This window comes from Macrosteles quadrilineatus, unplaced genomic scaffold (assembly GCF_028750875.1).
Source record: "Macrosteles quadrilineatus isolate MER2022 unplaced genomic scaffold, UCM_ALF_1.0 Scaffold_3__2_contigs__length_128488019, whole genome shotgun sequence".
NCBI lineage: Eukaryota > Metazoa > Arthropoda > Insecta > Hemiptera > Cicadellidae > Macrosteles > Macrosteles quadrilineatus.
In genome coordinates, this window is record NW_026542596.1 from 63,151,584 (window position 1) to 63,174,881 (window position 23,298).

Here is a 23,298-nt window from a genome sequence, read left to right on the forward strand (position 1 = left end):
GCTCGATGGAGAGTTCTTAGTATCTCTGGCATAGTTTACAGCGATCCTCAGTGGGAGAGAGAGAGAGAGGGGGGGAGGCACGCACGACAAGTAGCATGACTTGTCAAAGTAACTTGGCGGTCTGACGGGACTTAACACTCACTCCTCAACCCGCCAGTATCTCTGGAACATCCCCAGCCCCAGCAGTTCGCAGTTGGCCATTTCCCGTGCTTTGGAGGGTAAACGTTTTATTTATGGAGGGAAAAGTTTCGCTTGTGATTTCCCCGCGAGTGCAAAGTTTGTTCGACATGTACATCAAAATAACCATCAATCACATAAGTGAAACAAATAATTTTTAGTGTAACATTTTTATAGTATCGAATGTACTGTTCCAACTGTTGTATTATACTCCTTTTCGCCATTTTCGTTTATTTATTACTAATGTACATAGAAGACTACCTTTGGTTGTAGATGGTAAAAAATATTGACTCCAGAAGAAAAAAGTAGAAATTTTTTGAAGAAAACTGTATCAATAACCCATTTCCTTCGTAGGTAGCGAAAGTTTTCGACGGCGAATGTGATTTTGGGCGTCAGAGATGTCATTTTTCTACAACGAGGGCGCTGTGCTCTGTAGATCTATATCGTCAGGTATGGTTTACAGTGTAAAAAAATCTAGATGCTGTACATAAACGCCCAGCTTAGTGCATTAGTGAGTTTAGCTTTCTTACACGCACCGTAGGAAATGGAAAAGTTTTATCTTTGTAAATTAAACTGCGTTTATTGGATACGAATATTTTGCAGGATTTAAACGTTTAGAATAGTTTTCAAGATTCCATCTCCATAAAAACGAATTAATTTCTGAAATAAACCTTTTTTCTTAGTTTGTTAATAAAAATCATTGGGTGTTTTGCTAGTGAGCGTTTCGGACTTATTCTTATTACCCTATAAAATATCGGCTTGGATAAATTTTATCCTTATAAACTCGTTTAAGTTATTCTATGAAAGATGCGACCAGTGTTGAAAAAGTCTTTGGAGTGATTTTCAGGACACGTTTTTTAGTTTACTTACTTTTGGTCATGTATGACAGAGATAAAGTAGTAGCTTATAAGCGCATATTTATTTTTAATACAGTAAATAAAGCAATAACCGACGCCAAGATTTTTACTTTATCCCTTTATCTAATGAATTTGAATTAATGCCAACACTTCGAATTTAAATACTCTTAAACTGCAGTTGATGCAGTGCGACGATAAATAGTTCAACGCATGGGCGGAATAGTTATTTTATTTGTGTAACTAGTGAGGCCTTTTACACTCGTGTTACACATTATATTTTTCCTACAGTCACTATAAAGCATAAATAATTAGTCTTTCAAACACTATACAACAAGTTTTTAGGTTCAGCTGGCAACACAAATAGGTGCCCTAGAGAAAGTAGTACCTGGTCCGTATCACTCAGCTATTTTTCCTCGGCAAGAAATGTGCTCCGCGACTGGAGAAAATAGTTCCGTATGTTTTTGTAATTTGAAGTGGTTTCCGCACCTAAAAAATGCTTTAAAGATATTTTTTGTTTATTAAGATGGTAGGAATATTTTAAAAACGTTTAAAAGAAAAGTCCAGTAAGTTCATAAATACCGAAACTATACATACGAAATGACAGGTTAAATCGTAGTTCATGGTAGTTAATCAGCTACTCATAGTATGTATTACTATCTTTAAGTGTTGCCAACCTATTTCCAAGCGTACATGGATTACGTGCGTAATAGAACCACGCTGTTTTGTGATGTTTCGTTGGAATCCTAATGTGCGCCAAAGTATAAACCGTACGGCAAAGTATAAACCGTACGACAAAGTTTAAATATGCAGCAATTAGCAGCTTTCTGTACTATAAACAGTACCAGGAAGCCAACTTTGTCGGGTGACTGTAGGAAAATTGTATTTTCGACTCTCGCTCATTTCCTGGCCGAGACGAGGACTCGATGCTATACTATACAGCTTGTTTAGGAAATTGTTACTTCAGGGGCCCATTTCATAATAAACTACAAGTTACAAGTTACAACTTGTAACTTGACTTGTAATTTCCATTAGATTTGCATTGGGCGATCAGCTGATTTACTAATAATATTAGTTTGTACTTTATTATGAAATGGGCCCCAGGCCCTATAGAAATTAAATATTATATCTAGTCAATGGAAAGAAAGATGTTTTATACAGTTTTCCTTATTTTGTGAATGTGATTCATCGTCAACCTATTGTTGTACATAATGCTTACACCGCTGCTTGTTACGGTATTCTCGCCCTCCCGGATTAAATTCTTATTTTCACTGAATACTCACTACACATTACTTAAAAAAGTAAGGAAATCCTTTATAGGCTTATAAATTCATTTTTGTGCTTATTTTTGAGGCTATTTTAATTTATAAAGGGATTCTGCAGTCTGCACCCACATTTACTAACAGGAAAACATATCTTTCATACGCACTAACCGTGTGTAATTCGGTCCAGTAGTATAGTCAGCTAGCTGTCATAATGAAGTTTTGCAAAAAGTTTTTTTAATGTATAAGATAAATGAATTCATATCTTCATTTCACTATTAATTAACATACGTATTTTATATCTCAAAATATGTTGCGATTTGAAATAATTTTCATACATAAATAATCGCATGTATTTTTTTCTTTTATTCTATACTTGTGTAGTCCAATGCTTAGAATGGAAGGGTGAAAGGGGGGTTGTTCAATATCTTTGGCCTCCAGACGTCAAGGCTAAATATGGCTCAACTGTGCCATTATGTAAGGAAATCATATTTTAATAAACTTGTCAGTTAAATTTTGACAGTACAGTTGAGCGTGAGCTGTTGAGCTGTACCGGTGGGTACCGTTAGTTTTGACATGCTTTACGAATTATGAATGATCTACTTAGTCGACCATTGTCGTAAGCTGATATACATGCTCAAGGTATATACTTTTCATTTACATTTTACCATATACCCAAAAATGAGATAAATAAACATGCATATATAGAATTGGCATACTTAAAGTAATGTATGGAACTATTACGGACTGTTTTAAGACGGCAGGGTATGTTCCTGTTGGTAGAGCGCGTTTAAATTGCTGTTTATCAGAATTTGAGATTCACAAAAATTTTATATTATTTAAAACCCGACGAAACTATGTATTAAAAGATTTGAGGAAAACGGATAAAAACATGCAATCAACATCAGTGCCATTAGCCAGACATTAAACAAACGTCAAGATAAGCCTTAGACTTTACAATAGAACGTAAAACCTACTTGTACTGTAATACCATCCAAAGTCAAAGCTTTCATTTCACATGGTCATATTCTAAAAAAAAAAAACTCAAATAAGTCTTCTGTATTTGTTACAGTATGGTCTGAACGTATTAAGGTCAAGTTTTAATCATTGATGGATGTTACAAAAGTTTAGTTGTTATGTCCTCACTCAACATATAACTTTTGATTGTTGAATGGAGCTGTTTTTCTTTTTGTTCACGGGAATCTCAGTGTTGTATAAATTGTGAACGAAGACACCATGAAACAATAAACATAGAGCATCACATCAATACAGAGTGCACATGCAGCCTACAATAAGATGAGACAAAAATAAAGAAAGGAAATTGGAAATCACCACTAACTGTCCAAATTCTCCTAATGGACAAAAATAGCACGCTATGACCACCATTACTTATTTTGTAAAACAGAAATCCAACTGAAATGATAAACTTAAACTTTAAATAACTATACAAGCCATTCAAACTAGAAAACGTCTAACCACACCAGCTTCTCAGCTTATTAAAAAGGAAATAAATAATCATTACTGTAACTAATTAGCATTTTGAGAAAGCACGGGTAAAATATATAGAACAGTCGTGATATAAGGGTAAACAGTGTGGCTACATGGTAACTTGAACAAGCCAGCTTTTTAAAGCAAACTAGAATAGAAGTAGAAGAAGAAGAAATACAGTAGCTTTCTTTAGCTTCTTTGTTTTGAAAATGAAAATTTGATATAAACAATATACATAGCCTAAAGTTAAAGTGCCAATATAAAAATTTGTTTTACTGTATTTAATATATTTAAATTTTATATTTCATACTAACCTAAGCTGTAAGTTTCTATTTTTATTTTTATTAAACACTCACCTCTGATGATATGGCAAAACTTAGATATTAGACTCCTTCATACTATCATCATTATAAATCATTAAAGACTAACAAAGTTCCATAATAATAATCATACAAGTTACAACGCATATACAGTACAAAGTTTGGGTTTTGGTTAGGCTGAGGTTTTTTTAGAGGTAGTGGGCTCTTTTAATCTTGCATTTGCCCATCCGTACATAAACTACATATCTTGTGCATGGAACACATCCAGCAAAATAAGAGGTCAGACAGTAGGCCCTTCAGTAAAAGGGTGAACACTGTAGTGATACAAAGTAGCCAGTCTGTCAGTGACCAGAACCCGAACCCATGACATCGCTGACTTGGGCCTAAGTCTTCGATGCTACTGACTGAGCCACAGACTCACAACAAATAACTTAGGTTAGCTTGGGGGTAATAGTTTGTTTATTAGTCAAATTGATTATTTTGTTAAGTTAATGGAAGCGGATATTAAAGTTTTGTCTAACAATAATAGATTTAGTTCATTTTGTCATTGACCTATGAACAAAAATGAATATGAACTGAGTTTTACATCACAGACCTACAACATTTTCTGGTTTCAGGATCTTACCTGAGCAGTTTTCTCCAAAACACCCTCAAGAGTAACCAGGTAGAGATTAACACCGACAGTCGCACTTTGCGGCCCGTAGCTAAGCTCAGAGAACCAAGAGATTTGTTTGCCCTCCCCAAGGAACTCGACTGTCCACAACAAGCAGCTCGTTGGCCCGCTGAGTGTCAGGTAAAGTTTCACTCACCAAACTCTGTACTGTAGTCAAATTTAGTAATCAGTAGGCCTATACCAAAGCTAAAATTAACAGAAATGGACATTAGAAATGGAAGGTGGTCAGATCCACTTGAAAGTGTATCTCTTGGAAGACAAGTTTGAGGTTAGTTTTGTTTTTGTAGCATATTAATCTGTGACTTGTTATTTTGCAATTAGGGAGGCCATGTATATAATTTTATCAGTTATATGGGGTTCTTTCTTTTTTTGTAAAAATATGATAGGTACACACTATACTTTCACCTCCAGTCTTTGAAGAAATTAGTGAAACCAGGGCTTGCCACCAAGTTAAAGCTGGGAGCTAATACATTTACTTTTTTCTGAGAAAGCTCAAAATATAGTTTATTCCTACCATACTAAACTACAATAACTTAGATGATATAGGATATCTAAACTTTACCATTCTAAAAAGATCTTATAAGCTACTGTAAAAGTGATTGACATATTATTTAAATAATTGACGCTGGTGTCTAGGTAACTTTAGCAAATCGGTAGTTACTTTATCCCGATTTATCATAGGCCTATATATTTATCATTAAATGTTACTAATGAGCATTTATGACTTAAAGTCTTAACTTTAACTTAATAGAAGTTTAAAGATTAAACCACTTATTAACAGGTACTTGAGGAACGAATCACCCATATTGAGGTGATGCCTCCATGCCCCGAGCAGTATTATCAGCCGACAGGTCGAGAGATTCAGCCCAAACCTGTCGGGGAGGAGGCTGGCACCATTGTCTTCCAGTACTACCCTATGAGCGCTGTCAATTATGTGAGTAAAACAAAATATGTGCCGATAATTTTGCAAACATAAATATTCCATACATACTTACAAAACAGATTTTTAAGACTCAAGCAAATGTAATTCTGTACAAAATAACTATATTGTGTTTGGTAAGTCTAGCATCATAGCTGTCTACAATAAATTCATTAGAAATACACAAAGTAAGAAAAATTTTCTTTGATTTTTGAGTGTACAAAAGTAGGGCTTGTGCAATTGTCAATTTTTTGGCAAACCTGGGTATTAAAATTACTATTTTTACCCTAAATTGTCTTTTTCCAGAAAATTCGATACTCTGTAGCTTGGTTTGAGATTGACATTTCAAATAGGCTATTTTGTCTAACCCATTCATCAGTTAATTTGCCAATTTTGAACAAGCTCGAATTCACAAATTATTACTGTATTAAGTTGTTTTTCCTCTTCATTCCATGTTGTTTTTTTTCTTTTTTTTCGGTTAGAAAAAATGAAACATCAGGATGCAATACAGAAATAGAAAGCATCGTGTAAGTTTTAGTTTGGTAGAAGGACATGTCTAAAAAAACAGTTCCATTGGCTATATTTTATTTAGGCTAATTAGTCTTTTCTATTGTTTGACAGTTTAGTCGGTCCAGTGTAGGGGGCAGCAGGTTCTTCCTTCCTTCTAACTCAGATAGGGAAGATGACCTGAGATTTGAGTCGAGGTTTGAGTCTGGTAACCTAGCCAAGGCAGTGAAGATCACAGACACTTATTATGAGCTGTCACTGCGAACTGATCTTTACACCAACAGACACATGCAATGGTTCTACTTCCGGATTGAAAACACTCGCAGGAGGCTCGTCTATAGGTAAGAGTGAAAATTTAAAAACGTACGTTTTCAGGAAAAGCACTTTGCAAATTTTTTCCACCTTTTTTCAAAACTTTTATTATTTTTTTTATTTCATTAACATTTGAAGTTTCATAAAATGTCCATGGTAACGCAATATCTTTGGTAGTTTTGTTTTTAAAGAGCATCTTTAGTAGAAAAACACAAAATCCTGTCACGACCATAACGGACGTTTAAATGAATATTTAAAATAGTTAATATTATTTTTATAACTATGTTTTGCTATAAACTAGTTTACTTTTATGACCATTATACAATAAAAAGGTCACTGAGCTTTTGGTATATTTGGTCTTTCTAGAAAAAAATAAAACAAACTCAAAAAATAGAAAAAAGCCAATAAAATCTTTTTAAGTTTGTATTACTCCGAAAAAACTTACCTGAGACCCGAAAAATCGTTATGTTTGTATAGAGGTGTGCTTCTTTTGTGTATAAAACATTTAAATATGACGATATTTTAATTTTTGAAATTTTTATGATAGAAATCATAAACGTGATGGTCAGGGACAAGCGGTACGGTCGTGAATTGTCTGGAATAATCTAAATCTTTCCAAACAATCCTTCAATTATACTGTTAGTTATAATAAAACTATGTGTTTCAATTGAACTAAACTGTTCAATTTACAATTATACTAAAGTTATTGTCACGACCAAACACACTATAATCCATAAGGCTGGATTGGTCGTGAAAAAAACCGCGATGGTCGTGAAACTTTGGTCGTGAAATTACGTGTTATTTGGCTCTGTTCTGGCGGTAGCCCTGCACCTCATGTTCGAGGATACAAAGTGGACTTCTAGGTTAATCTAGCAATTGAAATATCTTATAAACAAAAATTAACACCATGTCTACTTCATCGAATGGCTACGTACGGTCATGGACACACCAAAATTACAAAAAACACAATCTTTCCTTTATTAATCTTGTAATTCCTCCTTTCAACTCAAAACGACCGGCACTACAATCCTGACGTACACCCCGAACTAGTCTCTAAAACCAACTGACTCCATCGACGCCAGGCTTGCCACTGTCGTGCTCCAAAGTTGAAAATTTTTCCCAAATGGTCGTGACGCCAAATCGAGGGACAGACTTATTTTGTCATGGTAGTCAGTCTGCAATGACAATAAAATTATAATATGCTCCTTTTTTGTAAGTTTAATAACCATTGATGACATAAAAATATGGCTTTATATATTTCGGCATGAATAATTAGTCTAAAAACAGCGTGAAAGTTGGAAAATGTACCCTAGGGACACGTCATGGTCGTGAATTTCGAGACTTTAAAAATACGAAAAAAATACCTAGAACCTATTTAAAACCAAATAAATGTGTGTAACATGTTGCCCCCGTCCCAAAAAATATTAAAACACATAATAATAAACTACAAATCCAGTATCTACGAAGTAAAAGGCCAGGGACATGAAAACGTACGTTTTTAAATTTTCACTCGTAAAGGTGTTGTAAAAAAATGTAAACATTGTTTTAATTATTAGGCTTGAACATTGTTTTAATCTGTATTTAAATAGGATTTTGAATATTTTAAGAGAAATTAACAGAAGCCAAAGTTTACATATTTTCTACAGACTCTAGAGTCCCAAATAAATATTGCAATTTTTCATATATTATAATCTTACCTAGTCTTCTAGCATGTGATCATTGTGTTGGACTATCTTATTATGGTGATGTAATAAAAATACTTTTTGTTAGTTTCTACCCTAGTGGCATTAAATATAAAAGTATATCAAATGCTTTTGTGAGATAGTACAGTAGGGAAAGGCTAGTTCAATCCACTCATACTTTTGTGGATATGCCGGGATCAACCCATCCCTCCGCAATGAAGTCCAAGACTCTAAGCACTCTGCTATAAAGGAAAACACCCCGATCTTTAACACAGATCATTTTTCATTACCTACCTATGTGATATCACTAACCGCACATCTGAATTTGCATAATTGTAAATTACTGTTAAGTTAGACAGGTGTAGGATATATTGAAGGTTGTACTAAGAAGATTATTAATTAGCATTTCTATTAACGTCAAAGTTGGATTGGACTCTTTTAAGGGAAAACGGTCCAAACTCATAATACTTTTGTAGATGTGCCAAAAAACACAATTACCACATTTAGATGAATTGTAAGGTCTAAAAAGTTGATGGAAGTCTCAGAGAAATCCCATCTGAGACTTCCATCAACTTTTTAGACCTTACAATTCATCTAAGGAACAATAGCCTCACCACATCTATCCACATAATTACCACATTTAATAATTTGGATTTTATTTACAGATTTTCAATAGTAAACCTGACCAAGGCGGAGAGTCTCTACTGTGTAGGGATGAAGCCTCTGCTCTACTCCAACAAGGACGCTCTGGCTAACGGCACCGGCTGGCGCAGGTGTGGGGACAACATCACCTACTTCAAGAACGAACCACAGTCAGTAGTAAAGTTCTTGTTTTACTAACGGATAAGATGTTTAATCATATATTGAGTTATTGACTAAATGGAATGGGAAGAGGAGGTTTGTTATGGCATTGAACCCACCAATCACAGTAGAAGCTACTATGTAGATGTAGACATTGCATAGTTTGATTTCAAGATACATCTCCATCGTGATCACGTCTCATCTCTTCACTGTGTGCGAGCCTTTAGGGCATAATCAGTAATCAATCACATAATGTATGCGTTTATTCAGGAGGTACTGCAATCTCTACATCTACCCCTAATTTAACTTTTCCACTATGCAACTAAGGATCAGTTTTCTTGATGATGGGCTCTTGGTTAGAATGGTTTTTTTTTATAGGAAGCGTAGGCTATGCCTACCTGTACAGTGTGTGTGTCTTCTCAATAGGTAATCTTATATATTGATAGACAAGCATGTTTCTTGGAAACCTTTTTTCTCGGCTCATATGCATCGCAGGGAAAATCTATGCATATACCTACTGTTAGAAAGATATTTGCCTGTAGATGTGCAGAATCCCTTTATAAATTAAAATAAGCTAAAAATTAATTTAAAATTATTAAAATAGCATGGGCCCTATGGGTTGCCATGCTGGTGACTAAATACCAACAAAATATAAATCAGAAAATCAAAACCAATAGAAGAAATCCTAATTACATGTTTAATTTACAGCATGGGGTGGAAATAGAAAAGGTTGCAAAATACATATGTTTGGTCAGTTTTCGACCATGGGGAGACCTCTAGTACATATAAATCTTCCCTTCTATGTGATTGAAAAAGTTGGTCATGAAATATTCCAATCATGTGTGGTTATTTTTGGGTGTTTTTTTTTTATTTAGATTCAACAACTGTAAATTTAAGTCTGTTCTTCATACCCACAATAACAACTACTTCATAATGAAAGAATTGTTCCAACATTTTCTCAGGTATTTTAGTATAAATGTTGTGCAGGAATGGAGAAGAGGACCAGTATCCCAGCTTTACTTTGTCATTCAACTTGGAGTTTCCCCATGACAATGACACAGTCTACCTAGCACAGTGTTACCCTTACACATACACAGACCTGCAAGACTACCTCATCAAACTGCAGGTACGGCTTCTATAACCAATGATTGGGGAGCTGGTCTAATGGTTAGAGCACGGGCCTTCGGTCCCTGAGGTTCCGGGTTCAAACCCTGCCAAATCACCAATGGATTTGATCTAAGCGATAATGCTTCAACCAGCCTGAAGTAATGTGAAAAACAATCTCATGCTCTTGCCTAGCGTCGTAGGAAAAAAACAAAAAAAAAAATAACCTATAGTAGGGGTTGTAGTGAAAAGTTAACTTTAAATCCAAAAAATAATAACTTTACTCTGCTAAAATATAGTTATATTTGTTGCTATCCCATGTTCAATAACCTGAATTATATTAGATTACCATTTTTTGTTGCTGCTTGTGCTCTTGAGTAAGATTTGAAAACTCAAGACAAAAACTTCACACTCAAGAACAAAGGCAACAACAAAAAGAAAAGTACTATTAAAAAGTTGCAGTGGGTTTTAACTAATAACTATCAGGGTTTTAATTTATAAATGTCCATGCATAGCAAACAAATCCATGGGTCAAAATGGGCTAGGGGGGCCTGAGCCCCTGTTATAAGACTCCCACTTTAAACTTTTTTTCAAATTGTGCAGTGAAAACTACAGACTGTATGGACCAGAAAATTGGACTCTGAATCCAAAACAGTAGGTACAGATGATTAGTGTACTTGGTAATAAGTTATTGGGAAAAGCGTAGGCCTATGGTATGAGAATGGACAATAAAAGATGAAGCACAAATGGGAACTGAGGTAGTTATTAAAGACCCAGACATTGTAGCCGAGGTAGATCACAGGCGATCACCACCTGATCAGGTGAGGTGGATCAAGTTGATCTGTGTTTTTTAGTAGAATGTGGGAAGGACATCTCATGAGAAAAGAGTACTCTTTATCAAAGTTAATTCTGGAGGAAACCGAAGGAGACTGGGAAGAAAAATTAAGAAGAGATAGAGATGACTAGAGGAATTATGTAAGGAGGATGTGGCTTAACCTCTTGGGGGTAACAGTGGTCACAGCATTAATAAACTCAAATTTAAAACCCCATGCAAAAAAAAAACAATTAATTAACGAAGCAAAAATTTGTTAATTAATTTGTCATGTTTTGCTTAAATTTTAAACATTTATCGGCCCCCCTCTGAACCAGGAGTTATTCCATCCCCTCCAGACCCCTGGCACGCCTATAAAAAAGTTAGATGCACGCCCATGGACAAATCTTCAAGAAATAGCTAACTGTAGGAGGCAACAACAGTTGTAAGTTTTGTTTTAATCCATCTATTGCCTTAAATGTGTTCTTGGTAATTTCAGCCAAGGAAATTGGAATAAGTATTTTTTTAAATCACAATGTTATATTCTTCGTTGTGAATTGTTATTTCTTTTTATTTTATGTAGAACCACCCGGTCAAGTCTGAGTATAGCAAGCTGAGACTTCTCTGCCGATCGTTAGCTGGTAACAACGTCTACTACCTCACCATCACTGCCCCTTCTCCCATTGATGAACCAAAGGTAAACAAAACATTAGCAAGAAAATAACTAAATAACTAAATAATTTCACCAGTTTTATTTTATGTGCTAATTTCTGATGTTTATTTTTTTACACAGAAAAAGCAAGCCATCGTAATCACGGGTAGAGTACATCCTGGCGAGACTCCCTCCTCGTGGATGATGAAAGGCTTCATGGACTTTCTCACTGGAGACACGCAGCAAGCCAAAGTAGGTATTCATGGCTCATTTATATAATACAAAATTCAGTTAGTTAAGATATTTGGTTATGGTTATTGAGTAATTTCTGTATGTTAATGGTGAACTATTCATTTTCATCACAGGACTAGTACAGTACAGGATTATTTAATGATCATAGATTTAGTCTACATAACATACCGAAACTGTTTTTGCTCTATAGTGAGAGAGCATGTTTAATTTTTTACCATACAAATGATATTTTACTCTCAATCGCAGGAACTTAGGGAGAAGTTTATTTTCAAGCTAGTGCCAATGCTGAACCCTGACGGTGTGATCGTGGGTAACAACCGGTGTTCACTGACTGGCCGGGACCTGAACCGGCAATACCGGACTGTCATCCGGGAGACTTACCCGCCCGTGTGGCACACCAAGCTCATGATCCGAAGGTAAAGTTTTAGTTTGACTCAGCAGAACAAATTAGATTTTATTTAGAGTTGATGAATGTGTACATCATCAGTAAAGGGATCATATGCAAAACAGAAATTAATAACCAATTTTGAAAGTAATTCTTTGAAAACTGAATTTTAGTGACTACTACTTTTATTGTTGTAATGTAGATACAACAGATCAAAAAAGAATGCAATTTGTTTGAAATACCAAACTGTTCAAGCCAAGTATTTTCTTCCTCCGTGTTTCAATCCATGAATGTGTTTGCTGTCCCTACTACAATATCCAACAAACCTCATAATCCTCTGTTGTATACAGATTGATGGAAGAGTGTGGGATTGCCATGTACTGTGATCTTCACGCTCACTCTCGTAAACATAATGTCTTCATTTACGGCTGTGAGAACAAACGTTTCGCCGACAAACGTCTTCACGAGCAAGTATTTCCCCTGATGCTCCACAAGAATGCAGCTGATAAGGTTTGTCAAAGCTAAAATATTAATCACAAAATTATTGCTGTACGTACTTGGTTTTATAGATTAAGTTCATGTAGAATAAATCCACTAAAACTGAACTAAGTACGCAAATCTAATACCATAGTAACTACTAGCCTTAGTTAAAGGTTATCACAAAGTCGCATAGAAGATTTTTCTAGGTTCAAAAGCTAATGCAAGTTCTCATTTTCTACTTTTGCCCTCGTTAATTGTCAGTACTCTTAAAATTAGTTATTAAATGTAAAGGCTCACCTTAAAAATATCAAGAGCACAAGATAGGTTTGTCACGACAAAAATCATGAATATCTTCCACGATTGCAGGGATATCGTCCTTTGATATTTCCCAACACATCTGTCCCAAAATAAGATTAAGTATTTCATTTTTCCCCATTCCGATTTTAAGTACTCATACACATCCCAAGTCTCTACTATTCAAAAAGTCATACTTAAGAGATTGCTTTTATATGTTTTCATCTTGGTAAATTTAACTTGTCCACAGTTTTCCTTTGAGAACTGCAAGTTCCGTATCCAGCGCAGCAAAGAGGGCACTGGGCGCGTGGTTGTTTGGATGATGGGCGTCGCCAACAGCTACACGATGGAGGCGTCGTTCGGAGGGTCGACTCTAGGTGGGCGGTCAGCGACTCACTTCACCACCCAGGACTACGAGGCCATGGGTCGCTCCTTCTGCGAGACTCTGCTGGACTTCTGCGACGAAGACCCTAGCAAGGTTCCTTGGTATTTCTGTTATTTCTGGTGTGTGTTTATAGGTTAGGATTTTATCAACATCTTGATTTGGCCTACCTAGTATTTATGCTATCCTATGGGTATTATACATCTCCCAGCATTTTATTTTTTTGTAGTGTTAGAAGACACCTGCTACTATCCTAATATTTTTACAGAGAAAATGCGGTCAAATTAAACTGTTTGACAGTGTAATGTCTCTGTATACTTTATACTTTTTCAATGAAATGGCGACCATACAAAGTAGCAGTCAAAAAGTTATTACTTACAATAGGGGCCTCGAGAGTCTGCAGTTGGTGGCAGCCAATAGCAAGATTGGACTAGCACAGCGTTTGCAACATCGCCCATTCACTAATTTGAATATACCAAACAATATTTTCAAATCAGCTGGTATTATTAGATTTGGCAACAACGCGCAGTCCTTGTTGGCTCCTTCAAAGTCACGTGGTAAATAACTGCAAACTCTTGTGGACCGTACTAATCATTTATTGAACTTATAGCATTATTTTTCTGAAGCTATTTCATTCCTGATTAAGAGGCAGTTTTTTGTCTCTACGGATCTCTTAAAATACCTTTGTAATCAAAATATTCATCAAAAGTTAACATCTCTTCCATTTGATTAGTACTTTCTGTTGTCATAACATTGTTTTTAGTAGTTTAACTATATAAACTGTAAAACTATATAATTAATTTGTATTGAATCAAGAGGTGGAGTTTGACTGAATGACAGACAGTACACTAGTAAAGTAGGCTACATCAATTGGATTAAATTTATAGTCAAACAATAAATAAAACGTAGTTAGTAAAAGTATTAATCCTGCTCTATTTCCATGCTGCAATGCACAAATATTTCTATTGTAAGTATTTCTAGAAGTATGATGTATCTCAGTAGACATCAATTAATTTATTCCGGTATGTTTGTTTTTTTGTGTTTTTTAGCGAATTTCCCTATAGGGAAGTAGCCATTACCGTAGGTGGCACGGTAAGACCTAGGCCCGGGACTGATTTACTTTTTCATTTTGATGTCCCCAGAGGCCAAAAACACCATTTGTTCAAATTTTTATATATGTATATATATAGATTTTTATATATATATATATGTATATACGTCCGTGAACGCGATAACTTGAGTAATTTTTGTCCGATTTTGATGAAATTTGGTTTAAAGGTGTAAGGCGGGATAAACTTGAATGAGTTCGCGAACCAGCAAGATCGGACCATGGGAACGGGATTTTACGGGGGTTTTATGGGTTAAAAATTGGTTTTTCTCATTTTTGACCCTCAAAACACAAAATTTCTCAATTTCTCTCTAGACCTCTTTTGTACAATGTGCTTCCGCCATGCTATAAGTCATTAAGCAAAACCAAATGTAGAGATACAATAGACAATTTACTTATTGACAAGGCTTTTTACTTAATTGAAGATTTTTACAGAACAACAATTCAGAATTAGATTTTATTTTAAGTGTTTAGTTTTAAGTTAAAAGTTTTAATGTTAAATATTTTATGTATGGATTTAATTTTGACAATGCACCTATTCTAAATGTTATGACATGTATGGAATGTTTTGTGCAAATAAAGTATGTCTATGTCTATGTCTATGACCTTTTTAAAGAGCTTAAAAAACAAATCATTTAGTATATTAAAATGTTTTTGTACGGTTATCAGTAACGGAGAAAATTAAAAAAATTATATATTTAAAATTCCCATGTTATTCTTATGGAGAATATTGTAAAATGTTGTAGTTTGCTAATTTATTTATTTTATACTAAGCTATTAATATTTTAGTAAAATTATACACTTTATTAGTTTCCTTGTAGCAGCATACCCAGGTACTCGTTAAACCTAATGTTATTTAAATATGTTTAATGGAAAATCAATTCAGACAAATGGAAATTGGCTTAGTCGGCAGGTTTGCTGCGGCGGGGGTAGCCTTTTTTTTTTTTTTTATTGTGTATAATTTTAATTTAGTGATGAGTATCCAACAAACCAAGAATAACGTAGATAACAATTAATAAATATTTCATTTTAATGGTACTGGCTGTACAGGATATTGCTTCTTAAAACATTCAATAAAATATTAGCATCAACCCCGAATTTAAAATACCCCCGCCGCAGCAAACCTGCAGACTAAACGAATTCCCATTTGCCTGATTTGATTTTCGATTAAATCTATTCAAATAACATTAGTTTTAACGGGTACCTAGGTTTGCTGCCTACAGGGTAATAAAGTGTGTTTTTTTTTTAATAAAATAATAATAGCTTGGTATAAAATAAATAGATTGGCCAAGTTTGATCCAAATATATGCATAAACAAGCAAACTACAACAGTTTAATTATTCTCCATAAGAATAACATGGGAATTTTTAGTTTACAATTTTCTCCATAACCAATAACCATACAAAAACACTACAATATACTGAATTATTTGTTTTTTAAGCTCTTCAAAATGGTCTAGAGGAAATTTGGGAAATTTTATGTTTTGAGGGTCAAAAATGAGAAAAACCATTTTTTACCCCATAAAACCCCGTTCCCATGGTCCGATCATGCTGGTTTGCGAACTCGTTCAAATAAACGTAGGTTTACACGAAATCGGATCATTTTTGCTCGAGTTATCGTGCTAATGGACACACACATATATATATGAATTTGAACGGATGGTATTTTTGGCTTCTAGGGACATCAAAATGAAAAAGTAAATCGGTCCCGGGACTAAGTCTAACCATGAGACCTACGGTAGTAGCTTATTCCCTATAGGGAAATTCGATAAAAGGCTATTTTAACTGCTTGTTTTTTATATAGCCTATTTTACACATTTAGATTTCCTAATCTTTACAACCTATGAATTTATTTGAAGTTCTGATGACTTGCTGGATTAACAAACACATTATTATGTCATAGAAATAAGTATTTTAATGGTTAGTCGGGACAGCACAAATAGTTACATGTTATTCAGCTGTCAATAAATAGAATCTTCATGTTCATTGTGTTTTCCTCAGGTTCTCAGGAGCGTCTTCGGACTAAAATTATCACTCGTCTGGTCAAGGAAGGCTCTAGTGCAGATGAACCTACTAATATTGTGCTTTCTGATTACTCGAGGTATTTGAAAGTATTTTGAAATATCTGTAGACATTAATTAACAGCTTCACACGCACAGTCTCACAATCACACAGCCTGCAATCTGGTTCTTATGTTATGAAAAAGTGGCCAATTTGTCAGTTAATGTGTTGAAGACACATGTATCTTTTTAATACTTTGTGCTGGGTTTTGACTTGCCCTCACAAAAATAATTACCATGTTTATATTAACTATTAATGGTTCAGATAGAAAGGAAAGGAAACAGGCGAGACATACAAAGGAGAGGAAATGATACTGACAAATTCAGATACTAGGGCTACACTACAAAGGACACATAAAGGAAATCACCAGGGAATATTTCTTTTAGGGGAGTCGAACAATAACCGACTGAACACACATTGCAACCAGAATGTTCCTGACATAGTGAATCTCAAGGACCTTAGACAGGAAAGGACAGACACTCAGGGAAAACCCCTTTGGAAGAAAATGTCAATCAAATGCTCTTTTGAGTATTCCCCAAATTTCACAAGTGTCGAGACGAAAAGTGTTGTGTACTGTCTAATGTAGCAGCTTACATTTGATAACACAAAAAACAGTAACCAGACACATTCCTGCCCGTTTTCTATCCGTGTCCTTTCCTGTGTAGCCCAAGCTCAACCTAACATTCTGTTATGTTTACCATAGCCTTACCCTCCTGCAGACAAAATTAATTCTTTAATCTGAATTGGTGACCATACAATGGAAAGTATTTTAAGCCAAGTATGAATGGAGATGAGTGTAGGATGAGTGGTGCTATCTTGTAGTCTTGTTAGTGACAAAGGCTGACACAGCTGTTAATTAATGGCCCATACACCCAACGGAAACTAAAGAACCTACAGTTTACAGTGGAATCCGAACCACATTTTTGTCTTGTAATAGTGTAATTAACAAATTGGTTTAATTATCAGGATAGTACTGCGGATAGTCGTAGTACTCACTAGTGCGGATATTAATCCACACCTGGGAGTATCGCATCTACAGTGCATGCCTATAAATATCTACAATTCGTGATCTCCTAGTTCTGGATTACAGGATGACGCCACCGTCCCAGTCAACCTCTAGGATCCTTGTTTTCTTCATTTGTTTGTTGCAGTGACGAGGGAGACACCAGCAGTTGCAGTGAAGAGGAGGGTGCGGCAGGAGTGGGGGTAGATCGGGACTGTTGTCTAACTCCCTGTGTACCTCCCCCCTCCCCTGTACTGCCTCACCACCGGTCTGCCAAGGTATGTAACTGTTGTTAAGAAATTATTGTGTTCATTTTTCATTACAATAAGTTATTAGAATATAGCTTAAATAAGTTTTCACAAAATGTTGGTATCTGGGGACTGATTCTGTCCTCTGGTAGGAAAACTACCTAAAACATAACAAGATAATCACAAAAACACAGTTAAAGCTGGAAAATCGCAGAAGATAATCTACACAGAACTGAGATTGAACTAGACATCTAATTCCCTTGTAACTGGTGCAGTTAGAATTTTAAAATTGATGAGTTACGTGTGTGAGAATATAACTCTGCAAGTTAGGGATCTGCCAGTAACAGACGTTTATATTTGGATCAATATCACATAATGACCTCATCATTTTTATTTGTTTTAGAATTACTTAAAACAACTAAATGTGATTATACCTTATTGAATCATAAAGATATTGATGCAGCAAATTAAAATATTTTGATTACAAATTGATTTTTAAGTTATAAGCTAAACAGCTGGTTTTCATCACATTACTAAAGGTAATGAAGTAATAGGCAATCTAATTTTTAACGATTAAATAAATTGTTATAGATTTTTACACTATTTTTATTCAATTTTGAGGTATTAGTAGCCTAAATAAACGGTATCAGCATTTTGAAGGTTTACTTGAAAGTAATTTTTTTTAATATTTTAGGTAGGTAGTTTTTGTCCTCTCTTGTTCCCTTGGTTGATAAATAATAATATGTTTAATTTTATTTTCAGTCAAAAAGAGACCACCTGAGTGATGCTTCAAGGCAGGTTAGATCAGCTGTATCATTGTCGCCACCTGTAACCAGAAAAATACTACAGGTATAGGGTCGCCAACCGTTTGTCTGTCTAGTAGTGTTTGGCATAAGAAGAAAACACACTATTTCATTTCTCCTCTCCCCTGTAGACAATAAAGCCATAGTGATTAAGGGGTTAGATGTTTGTAGAGGGTTTCAAACACAGGCATATAATGTGAATACAATTGGAGTTATGAAAATATAGAGCTTCTTTTTAGCGAATTTCCCATATAGGGAATAAGCTATTATTAGCATTGTCTGTTATTGGTCCTTCATTATGTGTGTCAATGATGCTTACTTGAAAATAACGAAAATGTGAGGTGAGACTATAAATAAGGTTGTTTAATCAGATCACCATACGCATCCTTGCTACCATAAGCCACTATTTCCTCCAACCTGTCCCAAAACAAAGTCTGAGAGGACTTTTTACTCTCACATCAGCACTTAAAGCATGTTCATATCTTATTTGCTTGAAATTTATATTGTCTTATTTCATTAAATTTGTTCAAAAGCTGACTACACTGCTAGTGTATACTTTCAATGTCAGATCATTAAGCGTCTCGTAATTGACAAAAATTGTATCATTCCCCTTTAAAATTGATCACATCTGAAACTCCCAAGCTATGTGGAGTTTATTTTCTTGCCTAACTAGTCAAAGATTCCCTTGTCCAAAACTGAAACTCAAAACATCCACTCATTTTCATATGACATTATTTTGTGACAAAATATTCAAATATATTCACCAACTTGAACGTGTAGATACCTCGGGCCAACCTGGATCTACTAGATCCGGGAGGCAGTGATGTGTTTGATGGTACCACAGAGCAAGACTCCGGTGATGATAGTCCGTCATCGAGGCGTAGAAATAAACAGGATCCTTCTGGCGGAAAAGGTACCTCTATCTTAGAAGACTGATATGGAACAGCTGTAGCCAGTTATCACTTCAGTATCCAATAGTCAATGATCATAGTCAATGAGACATTATACAGAATGTTTTTTTACTTTAAAAGTTTTAATTTCCTCCTTTAGTTTTTGAACCAATATATTAATTTGATGTGACTTAAATTTTGCTATTGTTTACAATGAGTTAGTCTCATTCTTGATTTGCGTAGTGTAATTGAATCAGTAGTTGGCATTAGCGCCTTGCACACATCAGTGACTCTATTCGACTATTGGAAACCCAGCCTAAGCTTCAACGTAGGAATGGGTCCATCAATATTCAAAAGTTCACGGATAATGAACCGACGAACATTTTTTCCAAAGCTTTACTTTGAATTTACTACAACGTTAAGTTTATAAATGAAATTGTAAATTTTAAAAATGTGCAAGAAAGCTAAAAATGCCTATCCAAAAAATTACCTATAAGATTTGTTTAGTTTTATTAGATATTCTTATAAATATTTTGTTTTGAAACCAGTGAAAAAATTGAATAAATTAATAAATTGTTAATGTATGCCAATTGTTAATTGGTTGTTGTATTAGTTAATGTATTGTTGATCAAATAAATTGTTAAGTTGTACAAAGATGTGGTTCATTTGACTTTCCGTTAATAACAATGTATTTAATAGATTATTTTTCAGGTGCTTACAAATCTTGTGATAAAATAGACATGCCTCCAGAACTGATAGTAACCCCTGCTCAAGTAAGTTCTATAAAAAACTGTTTTAGTAGCCTACTTATGGTATGAAAAGATTGTGGTAAATTAATTTTTGAATTAAATGCTTATATTTTACTTGTGACATTGTAAGTTGGCATTCAATAAACATAACATCACCTCAATAATCAATTTATAATGATAAGGAAGTAATAAATGTTATGTTAATTTATTCATTAGGATATCAAAACAATTTTAATTCCAACAAGTTTTATAATTTTCATCATTAATTAATTCTTTCAATGTTATTTTTTTAAACTGTTTTACACATACGTATTTAATTGTTCAAGTGACCATGGAAAGTATCTTTTTATTAAAATAAAATCAAATTCATATTGCAATATTATGCATAATAAGTCTGTGAAAGGCCTTTTGCTTTTTGCAGGTATACGAAATGCAATCGCTTAGTGATGTAGAAAAACCTCCAGGCAAAGACAGTGGGAAAGGTAAGTTTAGATATGTTTTGAAATATCAGAGTTCACTCCTGCAAAAGCTTGCACAGTGGCCTGAATGTTGTACGAGAAATGCAACTTGCAATCATCAGCATATGAATGCACATTGCAGTGTTTCACATATCTGGACAGATCTGCAGTGTACAGGAAAAACAAAATGGGCCCCAGACAACTCCCCTGAGGCACTCCCCTTGATTTCTCAATGGGAGGTGAGATATCGGTACCCACCCTGGTCACTTAATCACTAACTCTCTCCTTAGTTCCCATCTTAGGACGTCCAGGAGGTCTCTTCCCTTCTGGGTTTTCACTCCACACTTACTTATTAAAGCCCCAGCAGTTCTTCTAATAACATATTCGGTCCACCTCAATCTTCAACTTTTAGCTTCGGCTACTATGTCTGGAGCTTCATACAAGACCTCCTATTTACCTTTTTCCCTTCTTTTTCTGTTCGTCCAAACCCTTTCCTCAACACTTTGTTTTGATAAAAGACCAACTTTGTCAACATTAAGTAAAAAACTATTGTTATCAGACAAACTTGAGGAGTCTCCGAGTCTGCCGAGGAAAGGTGACAACTCGTGGAGTCCAGAGAGAGCTGAGAAGGAGCGAAGGCACCAGCCTCAGAGAACTTCTCTGGCTCTGAGGTAACCATTACAACATGATGCAGTAAATATTATAGGTACCTCAGAAACAACAGCTACACACAAACTCTATCAGTTCTTTAATGTTTTATTTATAAGGTACTTTCCCTACATTTGCCTTATTCTGTAAATTAAAACTTTTTCAGGGGTGTTTAGGACTCTCGCAATTACTGATAATCAAATTGTATTGTACCTTTATTGTTTTGAAGTCTATTTACAATATGTCCATTTCTATTAACAAATGTATATACAAATGGCAGTTCCTCAAGGCCTGGACAGTTGTTCAGATGATCCTTTTTCTTCAGACTAGCTTGACTTCAGATACCTGTACTCAGTGTATATGTGCCTAGGCAATCCAAGTCTTCACACTCTGCGTGCAAATTTTTTCTTATACACTTGGATCTTGCAGTCTTCTACTGCTTATGTCTTCCAAGGTGCTGTGGACAGGTGTGGAGTATTGTACAGACTGTACCAAGAACATACCTCTCAGCTGGGTATGGTTTGTTGTCAGGTGTGAGCTGAGTCATGAGATACAGACAAGACTGACACTACAGCCCAGCATCACACTGCAGCAGACTGTGTGGACAGGTGTGGAGTATTTTATACAGACTGTACCAAGAACATACCTCTCAGCTGGGTATGGTTTGTTGTCAGGTGTGAGCTGAGTCATGAGATACAGACAAGACTGACACTACAGCCCAGCATCACACTGCAGCAGACTGTGTGGACAGGTGTGGAGTATTGTACAGACTGTACCAAGAACATACCTCTCAGCTGGGTATGGTTTGTTGTCAGGTGTGAGCTGAGTCATGAGATACAGACAAGACTGACACTACAGCCCAGCATCACACTGCAGCAGACTGTGTGGACAGGTGTGGAGTATTGTACAGACTGTACCAAGAACATACCTCTCAGCTGGGTATGGTTTGTTGTCAGGTGTGAGCTGAGTCATGAGATACAGACAAGACTGACACTACAGCCCAGCATCACACTGCAGCAGACTGTGTGGACAGGTGTGGAGTATTGTACAGACTGTACCAAGAACATACCTCTCAGCTGGGTATGGTTTGTTGTCAGGTGTGAGCTGAGTCATGAGATACAGACAAGACTGACACTACAGCCCAGCATCACACTGCAGCAGACTGTGTGGACAGGTGTGGAGTATTGTACAGACTGTACCAAGAACATACCTCTCAGCTGGGTATGGTTTGTTGTCAGGTGTGAGCTGAGTCATGAGATACAGACAAGACTGACACTACAGCCCAGCATCACACTGCAGCAGACTGTGTGGACAGGTGTGGAGTATTATACAGACTGTGCCAAGAACATACCTCTCAGCTGGATATGGTTTGTTGTCAGGTGTGAGCTGAGTCATGAGATACAGACAAGACTGACACTACAGCCCAGCATCACACTGCAGCAGACTGTGTGGACAGGTGTGGAGTATTGTACAGACTGTACTAAGAACATACCTCTCAGCTGGGTATGGTTTGTTGTCAGGTGTGAGCTGAGTCATGAGATACAGACAAGACTGACACTACAGCCCAGCATCACACTGCAGCAGACTGTGTGGACAGGTGTGGAGTATTTTATACAGACTGTACCAAGAACATACCTCTCAGCTGGGTATGGTTTGTTGTCAGGTGTGAGCTGAGTCATGAGATTCAGACAAGACTGACACTACAGCCCAGCATCACACTGCAGCAGACTGTGTGGACAGGTGTGGAGTATTGTACAGACTGTACCAAGAACATACCTCTCAGCTGGGTATGGTTTGTTGTCAGGTGTGAGCTGAGTCATGAGATACAGACAAGACTGACACTACAGCCCAGCATCACACTTCAGCAGACTGTGTGGACAGGTGTGGAGTATTGTACAGACTGTACCAAGAACATACCTCTTAGCTGGGGCCGCTCTCATAGCTCTAACGAGTCTCTGCTAAGGTAAAGTATTAGT

At 35.8% G+C, this 23,298-nt stretch overlaps 1 protein-coding gene across 1 annotated transcript; it reads left to right on the plus strand.

Moving 5' to 3' along the window:
- The first annotated feature begins 540 nt into the window (after positions 1–540).
- LOC128990553 (cytosolic carboxypeptidase Nna1-like) lies at positions 541–22,022 on the plus strand. The gene is made up of 19 exons (XM_054412967.1): positions 541–627; positions 4,719–4,894; positions 5,556–5,708; positions 6,315–6,541; positions 8,860–9,006; positions 9,983–10,121; positions 11,494–11,607; positions 11,704–11,814; positions 12,061–12,230; positions 12,550–12,709; positions 13,224–13,451; positions 16,472–16,563; positions 17,675–17,804; positions 18,537–18,623; positions 19,358–19,490; positions 20,179–20,240; positions 20,638–20,698; positions 21,234–21,345; positions 21,854–22,022. Exons 1-19 carry the CDS (start codon positions 576–578, stop codon positions 22,005–22,007), a joined length of 2,508 nt encoding a protein of 835 aa, XP_054268942.1. The 5' UTR covers positions 541–575; the 3' UTR covers positions 22,008–22,022.
- The last annotated feature ends 1,276 nt before the right edge of the window (positions 22,023–23,298 follow it).